This window comes from Camelus bactrianus, chromosome 25 (assembly GCF_048773025.1).
Source record: "Camelus bactrianus isolate YW-2024 breed Bactrian camel chromosome 25, ASM4877302v1, whole genome shotgun sequence".
NCBI classification, from domain to species: Eukaryota; Metazoa; Chordata; class Mammalia; order Artiodactyla; family Camelidae; genus Camelus; species Camelus bactrianus.
This window is the reverse complement of record NC_133563.1, coordinates 29,783,548-29,806,965: the sequence shown is the minus strand read 5'-3', so window position 1 is coordinate 29,806,965 and position 23,418 is coordinate 29,783,548. Positions and strand designations below refer to the sequence as shown.

At 49.9% G+C, this 23,418-nt stretch overlaps 1 protein-coding gene across 1 annotated transcript; it reads right to left on the bottom strand.

The window, feature by feature from the left end:
* Window positions 1-6,013: 6,013 nt before the first annotated feature.
* On the bottom strand, window positions 6,014-17,300 carry GSDMC (gasdermin C). Its single transcript, XM_074352583.1, is given in 10 exon segments — window positions 6,014-6,553; window positions 7,215-7,288; window positions 7,725-7,848; window positions 8,173-8,490; window positions 9,144-9,198; window positions 9,964-10,141; window positions 12,315-12,426; window positions 14,085-14,253; window positions 16,230-16,413; window positions 17,087-17,300. Coding segments are annotated over 10 exon segments (1,668 nt in total). The 3' UTR covers window positions 6,014-6,313.
* Between the last annotated feature and the right edge of the window lie 6,118 nt (window positions 17,301-23,418).

The following is a 23,418-nucleotide window of genomic DNA, read 5'->3' as shown; positions in this document are numbered from 1 at the left end:
ATACTGGTTTAATGAGAAGAGTATCTGAGCTATGGTACAGTTAACGGTTAACTATGGGAGGAAATCCCAGAGGATTCCATCAAGACCTTTGGGGTAAGTAAGGCCTAATCACAAGGACCAGCCCTTCATGCTGGAATCCCTGATTACCTCTTTGGCCTTTGTCTCACTCTGCCACTCTGTACCTTGCTTCCAGCCAGGCTCCACCGTGTGCTGTTCAAATTGTTCCATGCGGTGTCACACTTCCGTAACTCAGGTCCACTGGCCCCTGAGCCTGTCATCCTTCCCTCACATCCGTCTGGCAACTCTCATCTTTCAGGGACCACCAGCCTGTGTCATCTCCTTGACGAATCCTTGGGGATAACACTAGCCATGCCCTTCTAGACACCTTCTAATAAGAGGATTGTAATGTGTTCAATAGTCTCTCCCCCAAAGATCTGTGCACCTGGGACCTGAAAATGTGACCTCATTTGGAAAAAAGGTCTTTGCAGCTGAAATTAAGTGAGAGATCTGGAGATAAGACCATCCTGGATTACACTGGGCCCTAAACACAATGTAAGAGGAAAGAAGAGGAAATAGACACAGAGCAGAAGGCCTGTGAAGATGGAGGCAGGGTTGGAGCCATGTGTCTGCAAGCCAAGGAACCAAGAATTGCTGGGAGAGAGGCCTGGGACAGATTCCCCCTCAAAGCCTCCAGAAGGAACTGACCCTGCTGACACCTTGGTTTCAGACTTCTGACTTCCAGGACTGTGAGAGAATAAAATTCTGTTGTTTTAAGCCACCCAATTTGGGGTAATTTGTTAAAAGGGCAGCCCTAAGAATCTACTACAAGGATTTCATCCACCACCTCCGATATTTAACTGGGTCTCTTTGCCAACACTAAGAACCTCAGAGAAGAGCCACGTCTGGCTTTCCTTCCGCATCCCAAGGATTGTGCACAGCACCCGAATTAAAGTAGGTGCCGAGCAAATGCTTGAACGGAGTGAACGGATATACGTTAAAAATAATGACACAGCTGAAATAGAGGAAGTAATATCGCTGCGGCCTTTGCAGTTAACAAGGTTCACAATCTGCATGTTGGAGAATCAGCGGGAAGATCTCTCAACCTCTGACCCAGGTTTAGCAAACTCGTCTGTGGGCCAATCCTCCCAACACCTGTTTTTGTACAGCCTTGAACTAAGAATAGATTTTACATTTTTAAAAGGTTGCAAGAAGCCAAAATAATATTTTGTGGCATGTGTAAAGTATATGAAAATCAAATTCCAGTGTCCATAAATAAAATTTTATTGGAACACAGCCTCACTCATTTGTTTACATATTATTTTTGGCTACTTACGCACTACAACAGCAGAATGGAATTCTTTTGACAGAGGCCATATGGCCCTCAGAGGCCGAAATATTTACTATGCGGCCTTCTACAGAGTTTACCGATCTCTAGTTACAAGAGCAGGTTTATTTGAAAACCTACATCACTGGAAGCTGGCCTCCTTTTACCCCTCTTACCTCTGAAACACAGCCTGGTCGGTATCTCTCCACGCATCCTTTGCCCCAGTCCTTGCGCCTCTTCCTTCACGGGATAGAGTATCCACTGCATCATGTCTCCCCTCAACTCTACCCATGATTATCTGTGTACCACCACCCTGTTTCTGCAGGCACTTCAGTTGGCTGTTTTCTCACTTTAGAGATTCAGATTAAGAAGCCCTCTGGACTATTTAAGGATTGTTCCAAGTAGTTTAGACTTGTCATAAGGATAATTAGGATTTGTGCTCAGATCCAGGTCTTTTGGGTTGAAATGCCATTACTAGCTCATTTCTGTCTAGGTGCTCTGCTAAGAACACGGAGCTGGAACTGGGGACCCTGGTTCTGGCCTGCCGTCCACGATGTGTCCTCAGGCTCTTCCGCTGCTTCCGGTGCACGCCCCTACGCACGCGCACGCGCACGCTCCCCCACTGCTCACACAAACAGGCCCAGTCCTTGCTCCGCACCCCAGTGTGCAGCTGGGTGACACCGGAGCAGTTTGACCCATTGCTCTCATTTTACAGATGGGAAAACTGAGGCTGAAGGAGAGCTGCAGGAAGCTGAGTGTAAGGGGAGACTTTCCAAGTCCTTTGTTAAGCTGAAGAAAGGTCGAGCTTCTTGCAGAACAGTGTGATACTATTATTAACGGTAACATCATACCGTAGTAGCTGACGGCCAGGCACTGTTCCTTAAAATCTTCACTGCAATCCTGTGAGCTAGGAATTCGTATCTCCCATTTTCCCGGGGGTAATTTTACAGGCGGAGGAAGCACCAAGAGGGGAGCACGAGCCCTAGAGCTGCACAGCTGTCGGTGGTTGAGCGGTGACTGGCGGCCAGGCTGTTCTGGAACAAGCCTCTCCTGCCTCTCAGAGAAGAATTCTGATCCAAGGTAGGACCCTTATCCAACGGGTGCGCCTCCAGACCTGGACGGGGACCAATGTCTGACGGAGAGAGGGGAGTGTGTGAGCCAGTCCTGGTGGAGACCCACAGTCACCTGTGGCCGCCGGAGGGCGGCTGCGTCCTGGCCCTGCACGGAGGCTCTGGGCCGGCAGCTCCCTGGAGTCGGGACGGCTGGGATACTGGGGGAGGCTATGGCGTCCTTCTCAGGCATCGGCCTGGCGGGCCCCGGGGCTGGGGTCGGCCAGCGGCTGAAGCCCTGCGAGGGTCACGTAGAGAGCAGACAGCTGTGGCACCACGTCAGGGTCCCAGGTGAGTTGGTATCCGGCCCCTGCAGCTGCAGCCCTCAGCTCTCCACAGGCTCTGGGTGAGGACCAAATCCTCACTCTGCAGGGAGGAGAGGACGGCCAGGGGAGGGAGAAGGTTGTTTCTTCCATCTGGTTGAAGTTTGGCCCCAAGATGCTCGCCACCTGCAAGGAACCACCCAGAATAAACAGACAGGTCTCCCAAACCCGGGGTCAGTGGAACCCACCCTGAGGGTGGGAGCCTGGGGCTGCTCGCCCAACCCCAACAACTGAGAATCAGAACCTGGGGCCTTGCTCCCTGCAGAACTGTGGTGCCAAGTAATATATTCCCAAACACTGCACTTCCCTGCGCTGGCTGGTGTCTGGTTTCCAATACTCCCAGCCTCTGCATGCCCTGCCCTGTCTGGATACCCATCCGCTATTTTTTCATCTGTTAATCTGTGAACTGTGTGGAGGGGTCACCCCTCTGGGAAATGCCACTGAGTTCTGTTAACAGGCCACCTGCACGAGCTAACTCAGGCGCTGAGGCCCTCACAGAGGGCCAGGCACAAGGTGGGAACCCAACGCAGGGAATAACCCCGCGCATGACCGAGTGCGGCCCACCCAGCAGAGGCTGCACAGAGCCCAGGGCACGCTCACCCGGGGTTTCCCCCCGAGATCCTCCCCACACCCCCTCCCGACGCTCTCACCAGCTCCAGCTGCTGGGGCAGGACCCCTCTCCCCAGGCACAGGGCCAGCAGGCAGCGCTGGGTGTCACTCAGCACCGCGGAGAGAGGGGGAGTGAGGGCCACCAAGGGTCTGCGCCCCCCATGTCTTTCCTCGTGGGCCCTGCTAGCCCGGGGAGGAAGGGCTGGGATGCTGGAGCCTTGAGGTGGCTTTTTGCTCTACTTCTTTGGGAAATTTCCTCAGTTTTATCCTCTACTCCTTCTATTGAGTTTATTTCTGTGATAATAGTTTTAACTTCTGAGAGCTCTTTTTTGTTCTCTCAATGTTCCTTTTAAAATAGCATCCTGTTTTTTTTTTCAATATTTTCAGTATCTTTTCTTCCATTTTTCTGAGGATGTTAATGATTTTTTAGAAACACAGCGTATGTACTTTCTGCATGGTCCTCCAAGTTGCTTTATGTTTGATTTGGTCTCGTCTGTTCTCAGGTGTCTGGTGACGCTTGTCTACTCTTATTTTGGGGAGGGGCATCAAAAATCAGACCGGAAGCTCCCGGCCTGGGGATGGTGCTGGTTAACCGTGAGCCCCGCTAGAGGGCAGTAGCGCGCAACGTGGTTTCGGGTTAGAATCACGCCGGGAGCTTTCGAAGGGCGCTGCAGCCGCCGTCCCTGCAAAACCATTAAATCAGAGCTGTGTCGGGGGGTGGGGGGGGACGGGGGGACCCTGGCACCAGCATTTTTGAAGCACCCCAGTTGATTTCTGTGTGCACCCTAAGCTGAGCACCTCTGCTGTGTGTTTCCTTGGGGAACTCAGATTGTCCGTAGCAGTAGGTCTTTCTCAGGCCGGGTCCCCAGGATAAATCTTCTAGTCTCCTGCCTGCCACGGAAGTGCTGGGAGAGGGCAGTCAACGGGGAAGGACCACGCTCCCAGCTCCCAGCTCCCAGCTCGGAGAGAAGGAGAGGAGAGAGGCGCAGGCTGTCTAGAGGGCGACCTGGGGCTTTCTATGAAAAAAAGAGCTCTCCCAGGCCACTTCTGCCCCCCCCCCCCCCGTGATAGGAGAAACTTCTGGAATGTACCCTTTTGTTATCTTTTTTGCTGGATGGAAAGAGAAAAGAGAAGACTGTTAAGCACCCAGAGTAATTGTCATGAGTTAAACAGACAAACAAAAAAAAAAAAACTCAAGGATGTTTCAACACAGGAGAAAACAAAATGTGAGTCAGACAAGATCCTCTGGAGGAACAGGAGGAGGCTGAGGTGCCCTGCACCACTTTATGAGCTCTTAACCCACGGCCAAAGGTTTTTAAAAGAAGTCTTTCCCCCTCATCTGCTTGGTTGAGACATGGAGGGGAGGGGAGGTGGGATGGGGGAGGGAAAGATGGGGCGGGCATGTCTTCTGGGAAGGGGTGGGGACGACATTGAACGCTAGAAAGCGTCTTCGGGAAGCAAAGCTCTATAAGTGAAAGGTAATCACCACACCGGGCTCTCAGTAAGGGCAGGCCTTGCCCAGGCGCTGAGTCACCTCTTCTCCCCCAGGCCGGCCAGGTGAACTCAAGGAAGTGAAGACTCCTCGCCCCTCCCCCACCACAAACTGGACCTCCTGGAAGACTCAAGGTGTTGTGTGTGGAGAGGCAAATACCTGTGCTGAGGCGAGGGAACCCGGAACGGGCATTCAGCAAATCCATACAAGACGGGACAGAGCCCAGGCCAGCCATCCAAGACTTCCCAGAGCCTAGGTAAGTCCTCTCCATCCTCATGTCATGATCTTAGGCAACAGAAACGGGCTCGAAATGATGCTTTACAGCAGACGAGAAACAGGTCTCGGTTCAGGTGATGGGGAGGAAAGAAAACCTCAGTGAGCTACCCCGCTGTCTTTGTGCAGACGAGGAATTGGGCAGAGCTGCTCATGCCGGGGGCATCTGTGCAGACACTGTAGGCCAGGAGGACAGTGGATGAATCCATTTAGGGAGAAAACGTAGCTTGCAGCAACCCCTCTCCCCAGTATCTTAATTATTTTGTGTTTAAGTAAAATAATCTCAATAAAGCAAGACCTCAAAAGAAGAGAGGATAAAACAAACAGGATTAAGTGAAATGGGGGATTGCAAAGCTAAGGAGACAAACTGAATATCAGAACGACACAATTCCTGAACTAACAAATAAATCAGAAAAGCAATAATAGACTGATCATTCCAGTGGAGGGCTGAATCAGACATCCAGGAAAGTCCTGCCGTGATCTGAGAGGATGCAAAGGGGAAAAGGAGAGACTGCAGCAATTGGACAAGATAACATGTATTTAGAGGGCTCAGAGGACAGCTGGTGACTGGGAAATCGAGAATTCAAAAAAGAGAATGTATAACCTGTTTAATAATATATGTGAATCTCCCTGAAATGAAGGAAGAGCCAAATCCATGACTGATGGACACACGGGTATAATTTTGGGGAGGAGGGGTAATTTTTATTTTAAAAGAATTCCAGACATACAAAAACATTTCAAGAATAAAAAAGAACTCTTATTTAAAATATCAGGCCACATTTCGTTGGTCACCTATTTCCCTATCCATCTATCCATTCACCTTCTTTTTTGATGCATTTCAAAGTAAGTTACAGACATCAGTACGCTTCACCCAAAACAATTCAGAATGCAAATTATTAACTAGAGTTCAATGTTGACATTGCTTTGAAGTAGAATTTACCTATAGTGAAAGGCTTCCTTCCTCAGCATACTATTTGTTGAGTTTTGATAAATGCATGAACCTTTAGCAAGATACAGAGTATTTCCATCACCAGAGTGTTCCCTCAAGTCTCTGTTGATCCCTGTCCTGCTGGAACCAGAAAGACAGAGGGCTGAGGCCCCGGGTCCTCTGAGCACCAATGAGGCTCACAGCACAGACTGGGGTGCAGCCAGGCCTCTCTGGACCGAGCACACCAGGGAGGGCTCAGGCCTTTGCCAGCCGCTGCAGCACCGAGAGGGACCCGTACAGGGCGGACAGGGGCTTCTTGGCTTCCGGGTCCCAGGTGGCCGTGTGGCTGATGGGCTCCACCATCAGGCCGCACCCCTTCAGCAGGCCGAAGGTGATGGCCACCCCCTCACCCTGCAGCGGGGCGAGGAGCTCGGGCTTCAGGGTGAAGGCAATGCTCTCGGGGTACCTGAAGTTGGGCTCCAGGATGCTCCTCACCTGGAAGAAACAGTGTCAGGTGTTGCAGGTCAGCCTTGAGGCCGGGAGATAAAACCTTCTGTCCCAAGAGCCAGGGGCCTCTCAGGGTAAAGGAAGAGGCCAAGTGATGGAGTCAAGGGGACCAGGAGTCACGTCCCAGCCTGTCCTGGGATCAGTGTGGTCTTGGACACGCTGTTGGCTCCTCAGCTGCTAAATGGTGATACTAACATTTCCTTGCAGACTAGTGGCATTTGGAATCATACATGTGCGTGTGCATGTGTGCAGTGTGTGTGTATGTGCATATGTCTGTGTGCACAGAGGAACTCATGTGTACGTGTACATGGAGAGAGAGCAATTTGCAAATGGTAACTGTGTGAGGAAAGCAGGGCTGTCAGTCAGGTCCCCTGAGCTCCCCAAACCTGTATTCCTATGGGGCTGTTTTAGAACTGTGGGCACCTCTGCAGGGGTTGCCATGGAGACAGAGACTCTCCTGAGGTAGACTCACCCCCAGCAGGCCTGCACCCCCGAGGGAGAGGCAGTGGGGAGCTCCCGGCAGCCACACAGGACCCTGTCTCCCCTCCCAGCAGAATCTTAGGTCATCTCTCTGTCCTCAGGATCATTCTTATCCCCGGTTCCCTCACCCCCGTCCCTGGACGCTGGCCCCTGGGGACTGATTTCTCACCAGCTCCCGCTGGTGGAGCAGGATCCTCTTCTCCATGGACTGGGCCAGCAGCTCACGTTGAGTGTCACTCAGCACTGGGGACAGGGGACATCGGGGTAGAGAAAGTGGTGAGGGTTCAGATTTTCATTTCCCACTGTGAACTGGGAGACCTCATGTGATGGGAGTGGAGGAATAAAACCCCTTAGACATGAAGGTCAAGTTCCCTCTTTTCACCCTTGGGATGGTCTCCAGGACGCCACATAACATGGTCCAGGGGATGGGATGCTGAGGCTGGAGCCTGGAATCCTCCACCCCCAGTGATGTGCTGGATGAGCCTGGGCCAGTCTCCCTAGGTCTAGGCTGGTTCTGTGTCATACGGTGAATTTATCTCACTGACCTCGGAGAAGGGATGATGTGAGGATGGAGGTCATGATGTTAGAAGGGTTTCAGAGAGGTGGCACCTAACTCCTTCCTTTTAGGTCTACAGGCCAAACTTGTGAGGCTCCCATATCTCCCTCACATCACTCTTACCCATGATTGCTTCAAGGAGGTACATGATTTGGAAGCTTGACTTGAGCCATATATTACTTGAGTCCTCTCCCGTCTCGCTTGGGACGGTGTCACCCAAGCCCACGCGATCACAGTATCAATCCAGCTACAGGAGACCAACATTACTGCTGATACAGCAATGGCAACCGTAATAGCAGTAGTAATGATGTTAGATAATTTTGCTAGTGTTTTTTTGTGTCTACAAGTGATTAACCAAGGTGGGAGGGTGAGGGCCCTTCACCTCCCCCAGGAGATTCCAAGCAGCCTCAGCACGCGGGCTGCACGCCCTGGACCTGGTCGTTGTGCCTGAGGCAGGGACCCCAGACACCCTCCTCGTGCCTCCTCCCCCATGTGGCTTGGCAGCCAGATCTCCTGACCCTGCCCCCTTCACAAGTCTGATCTGCCGTAGGCAGCTGTAGGACCTCCTCACCATGTCCACGAGGTCCTGCAGAGCCCCTCGGTCCCTGAGCTTGGCCAGGAGACGATGGAAAACAGCACCCCGAATGTCCTTGGAGAGCTGGGCCAGCGCCGTCATTTCCTGGGAAACCTCCTCTTGTAGGTGCTGGAAATCTGCACTCGGGCAGCACCGCCAAGCAGAAAGTGGGAAGAATTCGTTGATTAGGACATTCCTGCTGTGATAAGCCAGGCACCTCCATCTCACTGGTCTACCAACCAAAAGCATCTGTGCAGATGGTGTGTTGGGCTCTGAGGATGAAGCTATCACACAAGGCAAAAAAGAAGGGCAGTCCTAGTGCTGTGACATGACGGGGTGCAGAACGCAGGGAGGAGATGAGAGTCTGGAAAGGGGCCCTGGGAAGTGGAAGAAAATGCCTAGGCGCTCATTGCTGGGAAAGGTCGGGAATAATGTGGGTTTGGCTCTGGGCTCTAGAGTGAGAATCTCAGGCTCTGGGCTCAGTTTCCACATCTGCTCAGTGGGAATCCTCTGAGGATTAAATGAGTTTATGGATGTGAAATGCTTGGGGTGGCCCCGGCACACATAAACTATCCTTCTGATCAGGGAGCTGCCTGCATCAGGTACGTCCGCACAGAATTAACCAAGGAGTGGAGTCGGCGGTTCTCTGCTTCTTCTAGCAGACTTCAGGTGACCCGCCGAGCGTGGGAGGTCAGGCGAACGGAAGGTCCAGTGAGGCAGGCATTTCTGTTTGGTTTATGGTCGTATCCCCACAGCTCAGAATAATGCCTCTTGCCCAGTCAGTCCTCAACAAAGTCCGATTTGCTGCACGCACGCCTGCACGCCTGCATGAATGAGTGGGGCTGAACAAAGCTACCATTTGGAAGTAGAGCTCAGTTTTGTAAGTTGCACGCAGACCACTTTTTGGGTAGTTAGCTTTGCAGTTTCCCACCCGGGGAGCATCGAGTTCCCTCTCAGTAAACACTCACCTTCACCAGAGCGTTGCTGAGTTCTTCCTGCAAAGAGTCACAAGTGGTCATCTCCCTTCTCACACCCCAGATTGACTGTTGAGTCATTTTGGAGGGTCCTGGCCTCCTACCACCCACTCCTTCCTGCTTCACCTCTTCCCGCCCCCTTCCGTGTCCATCCCTCCACCTTGTCAGACCCTTCCCATTTCACAGAAAGTAGGGCCAGTCCCCGGGGCAATGGTGGCAAAGGCAGGGGCCATCTGCCCTGGTCTTCAGATGTGCGCCATTAGGACCCTATCCCTAGTCCCCTCCAATACACACTCACCTATCGGGAGGCTGCGATTGCTCTCGATGTCTGAAAAAGCGACTAAATTCCCCACCCGAGTTAGTCTCTGAAGGCACTGAGTTTCCCTGACTCTGCCCCTACTTCCCTGACCCCCTCCTTTCCTTTCCACCCCCCCTGCCCTTCACCAGGGGCCAGACCCAGTGCCTTGGGTAAGGACAGCCAAGGCTGTCATGGGATAGGGGGTGAGGGTGGGGGTGGGAGGTTGTACTAAATGACCTCCCAGAGGGATCTGATCCCACTTTGCTGACTGGAATCTCCCACCTGTCATTGAACTCTGCTGCCTGCCCTCTGGGAGGATAAACAGAAGTGCTCATTCACCAAAAGTTAATCTCTCCTCCCCCAACACACACACTCAGGCACACACCTACGCAGACTCATATACACGCACACACACATACATGCATGCACATTCCCCTAGCCCAGTATTAAAGAGGAGAAAGGTGGCTTTCTCTGTGTCCAAGGGTCTGTGGCTGGTAAAAGGGATGGGAGATTTGCAGCCTATCTGATAGGAGAAGAGTTTCCCTGTGGGTCTGCAGCACAGAGCCCCTTGGAGGTGTTGTTAGCATCCAAAGGGGGTTAGTGCTCAGTGGGGCCCAAGGTCCAGGCAGAGAGCTCTGGAACTCACCTGCTGGAAAGGTTTTCTGCGTATCATCATCTGACATGAGAAGAATGTCTGGGTGGGGAAGAAGCCAGGTCTGGAGAACCCAGGTATTTCCCAGGTATTTCCTGCTGGATCCTTTTCCATCCTGCAGCTACAGCCCCTGCTAGCCCCCGCCCCCACCCCACAGCTTCCTCCTCCTGGGCAGGTGGGGCAGCTTTTCTCAGTGTGACCCAGGGACCCCTGGCATCAGAATCCCTGACCTCACTCTGTATGCTCTGAATCAGACACGCTAAAGAGAAACCTGTTCAGGGGAGGGCAGAGCTCAGTGGTAGAATGTGTTCTTAGCATGCATAATGTCCTGGGTTCAATCCCTGGTACCTCCAGTAAGAAATAAATAAATAAACCTAATTACCTCCACCCCCTAAAATACAAACAATAATTAAAGAGAAACCTGGAACCTGCAGTCGCCACGCCCTCTAACGTTAGAGCTGTATCATGAAACGGCCCGTAAACGGAGGCTCCCCATAGATGGTGGTGTCCTAGCCTCCAGGGAGGAGCCCCAAGGAGGGAGTAGTCGCGTGTGTGCCTTGGTGACACACGTGGAGTGAATTCATGGGAGGATGGCCTGCAGTGGGTTGGGGTGTGGGTGCCAGGGAGGGGTGAGGACACGGGGTAGAAGATTCTTAAGGAAGTTCTGTGAGGGGCAAGTGGGTAGGCGGAGGGGACCTCTAGAGGGGACCCTTGGATAAGAGGGTTTATGAGATGACAGAGACCTGATCTTATTGTCAGTTCACAGGAAAGGAGCCAGGTGACTGGAGAGGATGAAGATAAACTTGTCAGTCCCTTTGCTGGGCACTGATCTACACTCCTCCCGTCAGCTCTGCAGAGAGACGGGCTCATGTCCATTAACAGATGAGAAGGCTGCTGCTCAGATTCTAATTTTCTCCAAAGTTACACAGCAAGTGCTATGGCAAATTATTTAACTGTTCTACACATTGTGTTCCTTTCTGAATCCGGATGATTGAGTTGGTTCAGGGAAGTCTAGGGTTTACTGCACAGGCAAGTCCTGAATGTTTGTTCCCTTCACCCTTAGGCGTGAGTTGTGTAGGGAAGCCGCACACGCCCCCCAGTGGACAGGACATGACTTGCAGGCAAGGCTGTGAGGTTATTCTTTCCTCTAAGTCCATCACACTTGCTAACGCTTATACAACATATTTTTGGAAATGGGGCTCCTGTTCATCCCCTCCTAAATAACACTTTGTCATTTCCCATGATCTCTAGTAGCACTACATGTCTTGGCGCCCTCAGCACCCTCTGGTCTCTCTCTAAATCAGCTGTGAATCCCATCCTCCTGTCTAACCTCAGTAGGGCTGGCCTTTTTCCAGAAGCCAAAGTCCTTTAACCCAATAAGATCGGGGAGTTCAGCCCCTTTCTCACTGCTGCCATTGACAGGAGCTAACTGATGCCAGGACCCTTCCTTGGCAAGATGTTTCAGAGAGAATACCATAGGAAGGGGTGTGTGTGTGTGTGTGTGTGTGTGTGTGTGTGTGTGTGTGTGTGTGTGTGTGTGTTGAGGGCATTTCCTGATTTGTGGGGAGCTGGACCTCAGCTGGATCAGAATGACCTCTTGCTGGGTCTCAGCATTTGGGAAAGGAGAGGCCATGGACGCCAAGCTGGCTGTGTTCCCAGTGCTGACCCTCCCACCGGGGTATAGGATTGCTGTTCGATGCCAGTGGTTCCCTGATGTGGAGTCAGAACCCAAAGTAAGCATGCATGTGTTGGGGGCTGTGCATTATGAGGCTAGTGCGGGAGGGAGCGATGTGGACGAAACCCTGTGTTAAGTTACTGGGACGTTACATCTGCGGTCTGTGACGTGGCTCTATCTTATGGGCTGCAGCTGGGGTAGTGGGAACCCTGGGGAGGGCTCTGTGGCTCCCCCAGGTGAGCTGCTGACGGGGGCAGGACCTGAGTGAGTAGGGATGGTTGGGATTAGGCATGCACTTTGCTCAGCGCTAAGGATACTCCGTGCTGGGCCCCTTTAGTCCATCCCCACATGAGAGACTGTCTCTGTATCTCCTGTAGCAACATTTCAGTCTTGCCAGGCTTGGAGGTGGCTGAGAAATCTCGCTCGATCTCTCCCCCGACAGGGAGGGAAGCCGAGGGTGCCTGTGGAGGGTCTTTCCCGTCTTGTTTCTCAGGAGAAGCAGACCCCTCTCCCCATCTGCCTCCTTCAGTCTCCACTCACCCCAGCCGTTCTCCTTGAAAACGAGCTGCTTCCTCTTATAGGCCATCACCGTGCCCTGCAGCAGAGTCAGCGTCTTGCCTCTCACTTTGAGACCCTCTCCCTCTCCTTCACTCTGCAGAGAGAAACCAAGCAATAGGGTCATTTATGTGTGTGATTGAAAACTCAGAACGGAGGAGGGGTGGGGGAAGGTGGAGCTCAGTGGTAGAGTGTGTTCTCAGCATGCACGAGGTCCTGGGTTCAATCCCTAGTACCTCCATTATAAAGAAGTAAAGAAATAAACCTAATTACTTCCCCAGGCTCCACAAAAAAACCCCTCAAACAGAACTAGACAGCTCGTGAGCAGAGGCCCCAGCAGCCCCACCCTCCCACCTCCTGGTCCCGACCCCCAGTTACCACTTTTTTCCTTCTGTTGTCTGGTATTTGCCCTCACCTTTCTCAATTGCATGTTTATATTGTGATGATCTGATTTTTTCCAGACTTCAGTATATCCGTGTCCTTTCTCCTCTGGATGACGAGGATTTCGTTTTCCCAATCTCCTCCCACTCCTTGCCTCCCCTTCCCTCATCCTCCTAAAGCATTCACATCCCAACGTCCGTCCGTCCAAGTTCACCCTCAGCTGTTGCAGGAGGCTGCTTCTCCTCACTTAAGACCTTTCTGTTATAATTAATGTGACACTTACCGCCTCCCTGCCTCATACTCACCCTTCCTAGGGAGCTGGGGATACGTTTTTTGAGACCGTCAATATCTGAAGACACTTTACTCTCAGATTTGATCGTTGCTTTGACTGGACGTAGAATTCTAAGCTGGAATTTCTTGGAATGTGTTAAACAGCATCGCAGCCCAGGAGCGGATGCTTAGAACAGCTCTGGCTGTGAGCAGTCGTCCTTCGTGAAGGACACAGATTTTTTTCCTCCTGTTCTCACAAAGTCCTGTCCACTGACCCAGGCAGATGGAACCCAAAGCTGAACATCAAAATACCCTCCAAACTGGAGTAATGTATTTGTTTCAGGCACTTTGTTCACTAGACTTGGAATCAAATGACCCAGTTAGAACCTGGTCCTCCCCCAGGACAAATTAACCAAATTTGGAAAAGTTACTTCATATTCTAGGTTTTTTTTTCTTTTTAGTTTCTAGATGTCTTGAATGAAAACAAATTAGACAAAATATAGTGCATGCAAAAGCATATTATAATGCACACACAAAACTCTTATGTCCCTGAATCATAGATGATGCTGAATAAATACTGAATAAATTAATTTGTTTACATTAATTAAAAAAGCTATAGTTGGCCACTGTGAGTGAGTTGTATATATCACATGTGCTTGAGTATATTTAAATCTGAGTCTATACACTTTCTGCTCAGGGTCTCACAGTATTCAGGGTATTGTAACTGCTGAGGTTTTATTTTATGCTAATGATCCCTTGTTTCCTCCAGCCATAAAACTGCACTTGAATATCGTACAGCAACCACACTTTCGGAGTTTCCAGAATCTATCATTTATCCAAAGCAAAATATAATCTCAAATAATTACGTCTATTTCTTATTTTGTCAATATCAAATCATCCCGTATATTAAAATACTAAAGTGAGGATGTTAGATGGGCTCTCGGGGCAGAAGTCAGGATTCCCCAGCACAGGAGAAATGGGAAATAATGCTACCATTCATCCCAACTGCCGAAGACAGGTCCTGATCGGGTCCAGAGCCCCTGGGAAGAGGGCTGGGCCGGCTGTGCTCTTGGGGCCCCGTCCCACTGCAGGACGACCTGGTACCTTGACACAAGTACTCCAAGGAATAAGGCAGGTTCCCTTGACTTTCACACAGCTTCTGTCCGGCAGCGTGGTACTGCTGGTCAGTTCCATGGCCTCTGTCACCACATACAGGTTGTCCCTTCGGCTCAGGTGTTCCTTCAGAAATGACAGCTTTTGATTCAACACTTTTCTGGAGAACGTAAGGGAGGGGAAGGGTCAGAGTGTGAAAGAGATGACTCCTCAGGCTCCTCCTCTCCTCATGACGTGGAAGGGCCGCAGACTCCGATGCGTGAGCCCTCAACGGTAGGAGGACCCCAGCTTATAGGTTAAGAAGGACGTCTCTGATGTGCACAATGGAGGGGCCCTGATTCCCCGATGGAGGCACGGGTATGAGAGTACGCATGCCATACTGTTAAAGACATCTGCATTTTCCAAACTTACATTAGTTCTGTTAGGAGGAGTTTATAGATTTCCAGCACTAGAGCCCCTCACCAGGAGAGTCTAGAAGCAGACAAGTCTGAATGGTTGAGAACAATCCTTAGGAGATCCTCCTGTCAAAGCCAGGGAAACCCACATCCATCCTTGGGATGCACAGTCAGGGCGGGAGGCGAAACAGACAGATGAAGGCTGAGGGAGTAGGGAGAACTCTGAGTGATTTCCTCTTGACCAGCTCTGGTGGGTGTTGATGGAGTGACTGTTCTTGGTAGGTGGGTTTGTAGGGCTGACTTGAAGATACAAGTTTGGGCGGGAGATGAGAGGTTTGAAATACTGAAGACAAATCTCATCTCTGTTTCGGTTCTGAGACTCATCTCTGATTCTACTTGGGGACCCTGCTGGGTTGGTGCCCTGGAGAACAGCTGCATGAAGTACTGAGAGGTCCTTGCTTTGCTTCTCAGTAGAGGAGGTCACTGAGTATGCAGTGCTGGGTGTTCCCACTGCCTTGGAGTGAAGTTCAAGTCACTGACCATGTGTTTAAGGGCTATGTCATCTGACCTCCCAAGCCTCATTTTCTGTGTCCTTCATCCTGGTTAGCTAAGCTGCATCCTCAGTGTCTTCCTCCCCTCATCTTGAAAACGTCCACCTCTGTCCTGTCTCGGAGCCTTTAAACCCTCCTCTGGATCCCTGTCCTCACACTCTTGCTTGCTTCTTTTATTCTTTAAGGTCTGAACTCAACTCTTAGCCCCACAGAGAAGACTAAATAAACTCCCCTCCTCCAGCCCTTCTCTCTCACCTCCGGCCTTGCCTTCTGAGCTCCCCTCACCATCTGTAACTACCTTTGTAGCTGAAACACACAACATCCTCTGCATCCCACTTATTAAAAATAGCCAACTGCCTTTTCTTTTCCATATTTAAAGCTCCGACCTCAGACTTACTTTACTTGGAACTAGCTAATAAAATTGATCCTGGAAATGATCTCTTTAACTACGGAAAGAAATACTAACAAGAAAAATGTTTTTTATTTTCCTCTGAGCAGCTCCCAGATACTCTTTCGCTTCACAGTCTTTGCAAATGTCATTTCCAATAAGGGCTTGCAAGACACCAGGATTGTAGAAATTGGGCAATGCCAGAGTAACTTCTAGTTTCCAGGCAGTCTGTGACTTTAACTAGTTGCTTATTTAACAACGTGTTGCCCTCATAAAAATACTATTTAAACTGCCATCTCTGTTTTTAAGAGGCATAAAGATTTAAGAAGTTCTTTGGTTCTTAGAGCATCACTGGTTATCCATCTTTGCCCATATGCATGGAGGTAAATTAAGCCCCTGGACACTGCTGCATACTTCATTGAAACAGAGTTTCAGAGTCTTTGTCTCATTTTAATGAATACTTTTTATTTTTTCACTGCTTGTTTCCTCACTCCCTGCCTTTCGCCTGTCCACACTAATTATAAGTGACTTCAGGGCAGAGAGATTTCTCTGTCTTGTGATCGTTCGATGCTCAGCACAAGATGGCACAGTCGCGGCTAATTATGGTTTTAATACATAGATCTTAGATAATAACTGGTAGTTGAACGAATGGATGAATACAGGGGAGGGGCAGTGTGATCTGGGATGTGACTTTCTTCATTCTGCGCCTCAGCAGCGAAGAAGGAAGCTGCTTGAGGCCTCTCTGCCCCTAAGTGCACCTCCCGGGGCTCTGCTGACCGGTTTTCCTCTCCCACGGCCTCACCTCTTTTGGAGGGCTTCCCAGTTGTGTGGTGGGATGGTAACAGACTGGAACTCAAGGGAGGACTCGTGGGACTGGGCAGCCTCCCCCGATGCACTCAGCTCTGGCCCAACAGCCACGCCCGCATACGCCTTCAGCTTCTGGATCCTAGTGTCACTGAGGAGGAATGGTCCTGTCACAACAGTTTCTGGGGACAGAAAAGGTGACCTTAGGTTTAGCCAAGAATTCATTCTGGAGCAGCTGCTGTGGGAAATGAGATAATAGTCCTATTGCTCCCAGCCCTCCTACATGTTCATGTGTCTCTCAGTGGAGAAGCTAACTAATCGATGAATGTTTTAAATGTAAATTACTGCTGAGGACAAATGTTTGAATCACCCAGGGGCTGGATAATGGGGATAACGCCCTAACCTTAAGAAATGATGATGTCAGGTGAACGCTGGTCCAGGAGACCCACAGCATCATCTTTCCAGGCACGGCATCAGCCCCAGAAGGCGGCGCACTGAACAGAAATGTTTGGGGTTTGGAGCCAGACAGATCTGATTTGAATTCCGGTCCTACCAGTTACCGGGTATGTAACTTTGAACAAATTATTTTATGTTTCAATTTGTTCTCAATGCAAATAAGGATAATATTCCTAACTCAAGAGACTATTGTAAGTATTAAGTGTACTATTAATGAATGCCTGGGTCATGATAATTACTAGATTCTCAAATAATCGTAGCTCCTTACCCTGCGCCTCTTGGCAAGGCTGATTTGAGATCTACCAGTGTGATGTCTTAGGGCTTCTTGGAGGCTGCACCACCTCTGTCTGAACACCCTGTTTTTCACTCCTCGCCTCCTTTGCCCCTGGTTGACACTACCTGGGACTGAAGAACTTGGCTCCAGGATGTCCACGAGGGTGTATTCAACTGGGACTTCTGGTTGTTCCCAGAACCATGAGCGACTCTTCCTCTTCCGTAATAGCGCAAGCTGACAATATTTGTTGGCATTCAGCAGGAATCTGACAGGTCTCAGGTCTCTGTCTCCAAGCTCCTTGACCAGATTCTTGCTGATACTCTCAAACAGGGAGGGCATGTTGCTAGGAGCAGAGAGAGGGGAGTAGAAAGCTCCGTTGGGAGGGAGGAGAAAGCGGGCAACTTCTCAGATCCTTGATATTCTTCCCAAAGAAAAGGACAAATACAGGAGATTCATTTAGATTTTAAGCCAGGCACAGAAAGACAAATACCTCAAGAGCTTGTTTGTATGTGGAATCTCAAAACAGCCAAACTTAGAGAAGAAGCAGAGAGACTGATGGTAGCCAGGGGCTGGAGGGACAGGGGAAATGGGGGCGATGTTGGTCAAATGAAGGTTTCAGTTATACTGGATGGAAAAATCAATGAGATCTAACATGCAGAATGGTGACTATAGTTAACAAAATTATATTATATACTTGAAATACCTAAGAGGACATATCTTAAGTGTTCTTACCACACACACATACAAAAGGTAGTGTGCGAGGCGATGGGTTATGTTTGTTGGTTTGATTTTGGTGATTATTTGATGATGTTTGTACATATCCCAAAATATCAAGTTGTAAACCTTGAATAGATAGAATTTTTATTTGTCATTCATACCTCAGTAAGTCTGAAAAAAAGAAAAGAAAGATTTATGCAAAACTAAAGAAGGAATAAACCCCAGGCAGTTGAACAGACTGGAGCCTAGAGCTGAGAACTGCCCTGGAGGTGAAAGTGTTTGAGTTATCTGTGTCTGGGAGGTGACTGAGACCAGCGCAGTACAGATGAAGACACGAGTAAATATTTAATAGCTGTAGAGAGAAATAGTAGAGAAAACTGGAAAGTGCATCTTGCAGACTATGCTGAATGAGAGTAATTCATTTGAATTTCCCTATTCCGGGCAAGTAGGAATAAGATTTCCCAGCTCTATAGAATTCAGTTTTTGAACATTCACTGAGTATTGAATAGAGAAAGACTTTTCGACAGTTCATGTAAAATCTCTGATGTGACTTTCAATTCTGTCTAGTGTGGACTGTGGAACTGAGAGTAACAAGAACAAAAAAAGATTCTGTAAGACTAGACCTGGATACAAATCTATCAAAGACACATCCCTTGGCTTCACAGAAGCATGTCGTTACCAGGAATTCTACTTTTTTTCATGAGAACTTTAGGAAGAAGGACTACCTTCTTTTTGGGTCAAATGATGGAAACAAAAACAAAAAGCCCCCAAACAAAAACACTTCTACTTATTTCACGAATCTATCCTGAACATTTCTGTCTCTGGCAGTAGTATCTTCTCTTCTGATTCATCCCGAGTTAGAACTGTGATTGTCTTGTAGAGAAGTGATCCCAGTCGAGTCGGGTCCTTTCCAATCTTCAGACCTCCTGATGTCGAGCAGAGTGTGTCAACAGGCTCCAGGGAGGAGATACATGTGGCTCCGCTCACTGTGTTTTCTTTCCACCAATAGATCCCCGACTTAGTTTCCAGTGAGATACCCTAGAAAAACAAGCAGACGATGGGCCCTCTTCTCACCCAGGAGCGCGGGTCCAGAGCTGAATTCTGGATCACGGAATCTTAGCCTCTGAAGTCCTTCTCAGCCCAAAGTCTGCGGAGTAGAATCAGGCAGCGTCTGGCTGTGTGTTTGCTGGGCTGCAGAGTTTATATATTTGCTTAGAGCAGAGCAGAGATCTTGGGAAGCAGTGCTCTATTCCTGGCACAAAGAGAACTGACTGAACATGTCTTTGATTCACAGATTTCCAGTCATTGCAGCTGGAACAAATTATTTGGCTCCTGTTTTATCTTAAAGGTGCTGTGTGTAAAATGCATCCCTGAATCAACAAGAAAGGTAGAAATACGCTTCCAGCAGAAGGACAGGGATGGTACCAACCAGCGCCCTGGGCAGGGCCTCCGGCCTGCCTAGAGGTGGAGTGGATGTTTTCAACCCCTCCTGCCTCCAAGTACATATTGTGTAATCCAATCTTGCGATAATCTTTAAGTATAAGGAAAAAAGACTTTTTAAAAGGACTTGCCCCAAACCCATTCCCTTTCCAGTTACTCCTGCAGCCTTACATGGTTACTCCAAATGCACACAGGAGGCCACACCTGCAGGATTTGTGTAATGTCCCGGAACTGACACTCAAAACAGCAACATTCCTTTTAGTGGACAGTATTTCACAACATCCTTTTCTTCCCCCACTTTTTCCTCCTTTTCATTATCCGTCGAAGTCCCAGGTCTACCCTTCTCCACCTTGGGCATCCAACATCCACTCCACTCGGGACAGAGCTCACAGCTTTGCTTTCTGTGTAATGCCACCGGACCAAGAGATGGCCCACCCTTTTCTCACGTTCTACAATTCGCATCATAAAGACAGTAGATTTGAAAAATAAAAATTTCATCACATATAGTACTTGGTCACATGCCAACATTTTGAGGGCCACCCCCTGCTTTGGAGGTCCTAGAAGCCAAAGAAAAAGTCACTTAGCTGTTTGCAAGAGTTACGTGAGCCCAGTGAACCCTGTTTTTTTTTTTTTAAATTAGGCTTAGAACTAATGGGGTTTAGAACCAAGACCGTCCTCATACAGCCGCTGGCTTTACTTTCACGTTTCCTGGATCTCTATCCTGAAGCACCTGCCACGCCCCAGAGGAAGGATGTAAACGGGAAAATCCGGGAAACCAGACACGTAGCAGCAGGTAAGGATTCCTGAGCATCCCCTACGGAGAACAGCCTCTTGCTGGGAAGGCAGCGATCTTGAAAAGCACGAGAAAAAAACCCCAAACTCCTTCTTGGAGGACTCCTGCTAAGTGTGTCAATGCCCCCCCCCCCCCCCCCCCCCGTTTCCGTCTCTCCAGCAGCTCGGGCCTCTCCCCTGGCAAACCTCGCGGTAGGAGGCTTCAAGTTTTGCACGTATCGTAGGATCCCATCCCATGCGTTAGGGCCGGAAGTAAGCAACGGTGATTTTCTTAAGGTTTCCTAGGGAGATGGAAGTGGAGGCGGGGCCTCGAAGGGCATCTCCTATTTTCTTGAGTCTCCATCGGTTGTCTTTCGGGTTAGCCTTGTCGCAGGTTTCCATGCGGCTCCCTTCTATCAGCCCCTCGTCCTCATTTCCTGACTTACTCCTGCCACTCGGTGTCTCCTCTTTTCTATTTCTCCTCTCCTCCTCAAGGTCTTACAGGTTTCTGCCTTTTTGCTTCTTGCTCTCTGCCACATTCTCTCCTCTTTCTTTTTCAGAATCATCTAAGCTTCTCGGAGCTGTCCCCTCACTGGGCTACTCAGTCAGCAAATAGTGATTATGTGCCAGCGATGGTTTCTAGGTTCCGGGTCTGCATTTTCTCCATACCGTCTGGATTCTAGTGCTGGGGGTAGAGGTCAGTAAGACAGAGCCCCCAGCTCCGAAGACTTACCTTTTGTTGAGGGTAGATAATACCCATTTAAAAACTGGAGAAGTAGTAGGGAGGGTGTAGTTCAGTGGTAGAGTGTGTGTAGCATGCACAAGGTCGTGGGTTCAATCCCCAGTGCCTCCATTAAATAAATAAATAAACCTAATTACCTCCCTTGAACAAATAAACAAAGAAAAAAATTTTTAAATGGAAAAGTAGAGAAAAATGGGAAAGAAGCTTGTCCTTACAGGTCCCCAGCGAGCACACGCATGGACAGGTGTACTGCTAACGTGTGCTCTGATTTTCCAGGCCAGCTCCTCTTTAATTACGTGGACTCCGGGCTCTTCCATCTCACTCTCCTGCTCCTCCTGAGCTTCCTTTGCCCCCCACCCCCAACTCCCTGACAGTCAACTCACGTCAGAATTACCTCTCTGATGGGCACACAGCACCTTCCTGATTCTTTCTGAGAAGCCGTGGAGGCCATTTAAGGAAACCACTCTTCGTGGATGTCTATTCTGCCTTCACAATAGATCAGGACCTGCTTGCTTGTCACCACTGCCTGTGCCAACACTCTGGCTGAATGACCGTCAGCTCTCACCCGTGTGTCCTCACTGCCTGCCTGTGGCTGTGGTCAACACGGCAACCACAGCATCTTCTCAAAAGATGCGTCTGACTTCTCACTCTTGAGCTCAAACCCTCTGTAGCTGCCAACCCTGCATCCAGTCAGAACAGAGTCGTAACGTTGTCGGTAAACATGTTGCTGGTGTGACTAGGTTCTTTTCCCATCACAGAAGGAACTCAGAGATGGGACGCTGAGACTAAGAAGGTAAAGTGAGTATTTGTTAAGGGATAGATAGTGTGCTCTCAAGGGGTGAGCGGGCTGACTCAGGTGAGCAGCTGCCCTGAGTTTCTTTGGCAAATTGGTTACACAGAGTGTAAAACTGAGTGGGTGGAATATTCATTGGGGAGGGAACGGTTTGGGGTCGTATTCCCTGATTTTCCTCCTTCCTGAGGGGAGGACGGAGTTTTGTCCTTACCTAGTCTGGATCAGAAGTGTCACGGTGCCGGTGCACGATGGGTACTGCTAACCTGCCAGGCTGATTTTATCGCAGTGAGGGCGCAGTGAGCAAAAGGTTACATTCAGACACTGGAGAGTCTTGCCTTTTCCCACCCCTCTTTGTTGGCCTCCAGGCCACTTGTTACCCCAAAACGTGTGACCACTTATCAGCCCAGAGGCTCCTGCTTTTCCTTGTCTGCCCGGGGACCCCTGGTGCTTAAATGATGTATGGCTTCCTGCTTTTGGCCCCTGCCCCTCCTTTCTGCTCACTTCCTGCCATTTGGCCTGCGTGCCCCTTCCTCTGCTCATATCTAGCCATCTGAGTGCTCTAACAGTGACTAACCGTGGCCTGCGCCAACGTGCCCTCACTTTGATAAATTCTCCTGCTCATCCCTCCTGCTCACATGTGAGACACCTCTTCCTGTAAAGTCTTTGCACTTCTAATCCTCTACCTGGACTCTTCCCCCCCAGGTAGCAGCATAGCTCACTTCTTGCCTTGTATTAGTTTAAATTTTTGTTCAAAAGTCATTGCCTTTTGAACAGTGAGGCCTTTCCTGTCAAATTGCCAAGACCACCCTCACCCCTCCCAGTTTCTGTGGAAGAACAGAGCCTACATTTAGTGGGCAGCTGGCTCCGAGGTGCAAATCTACTTCCTCTTGTAAAAGATAGAAGTTTGTTTTTCTTCTGAATAAAGCCAATTAGCCAACACAAGTGGTCCCCCCACTTACCAGGTGAAGTCAGGAAAAACTGTGTGTAATAGATGGTGCTGTCAAGTCTTGTGGGAGGACTAGCTATTATTTATCCTGAAAAGAGTCACACTATTAATTGGGGGTAACTGCAGGGCTCTGTAGTAAAAGGGTGAGACTTCTTTCTGTCTTTGCGTGTGACACGCACCATGTGCAGCGGACTGGGCTTTGCTGAGGACTGACTGGGCACTGGGGATACGACAGTGAACCCAGCAGAAATGCCCGCCTCGCTGGACCTTCCGTTCGCCTGACCTCCCGTGCTTGGCGGGTCACCTGGGGGCCGCCTGAAGTCTGCTAGGAGAAGCAGAGAATCCCTGACTCCACTCTGTGGTTGATTCTGTGCGGACGTAGCTGATGCAGGCAGCTCCCTGATGGAAAGGATAGTTTATGTGTGCCGGGGCCACCCCAAGCGCTTCACATCCGTTAAGTCATTTAATCCTCAGAGCATTCCCACTGGACAGATGTGGAAACTGAGCCCAGAACACCTATGGTTCTCACTCTAGAGCCCAGCGCCAGAATCCACGTTATTCCCGACCTGTCCCCGGAACGAGCGCCTGGGCATTTTCTTCCGCTTCCCAGGACCCACTCCCAGACTCTCCTTCTCTCCTCCGTGTGTTCTGCCCCCTCGTTTCTGCTGGGGTTTTCCACGGTTCCAGCCCATTATAACCGCTCCATCTCCAGAGCTCAGAACTGTCACCTACAGAGATGCTTTCTGTCAGCAACTTAAAGGGAGAGAGGGGTTTTGCTCTGGTGCTGGGAAAGGGCTTACCATCCCAGCCACGTTCTAGTCTTAGAATTGTCCCAATTTCCTGGTTGACATTAATGCCTGAGGGTGTATTTCAAGTGCCTACAAGAAAAGTTTTCCCAGAAAGTGGAGGCAGTGGCCCAGCTCTCAAAGGACGTTCAGGATGCCATGTTCTATAATATCCTGGCCATACTCAGGGACGGAGGGGTCCTCCGGGACCTCACGACCACGGTGAGGGCATCCTACAGCTGCCTAGGGCTGATCAAACTTGG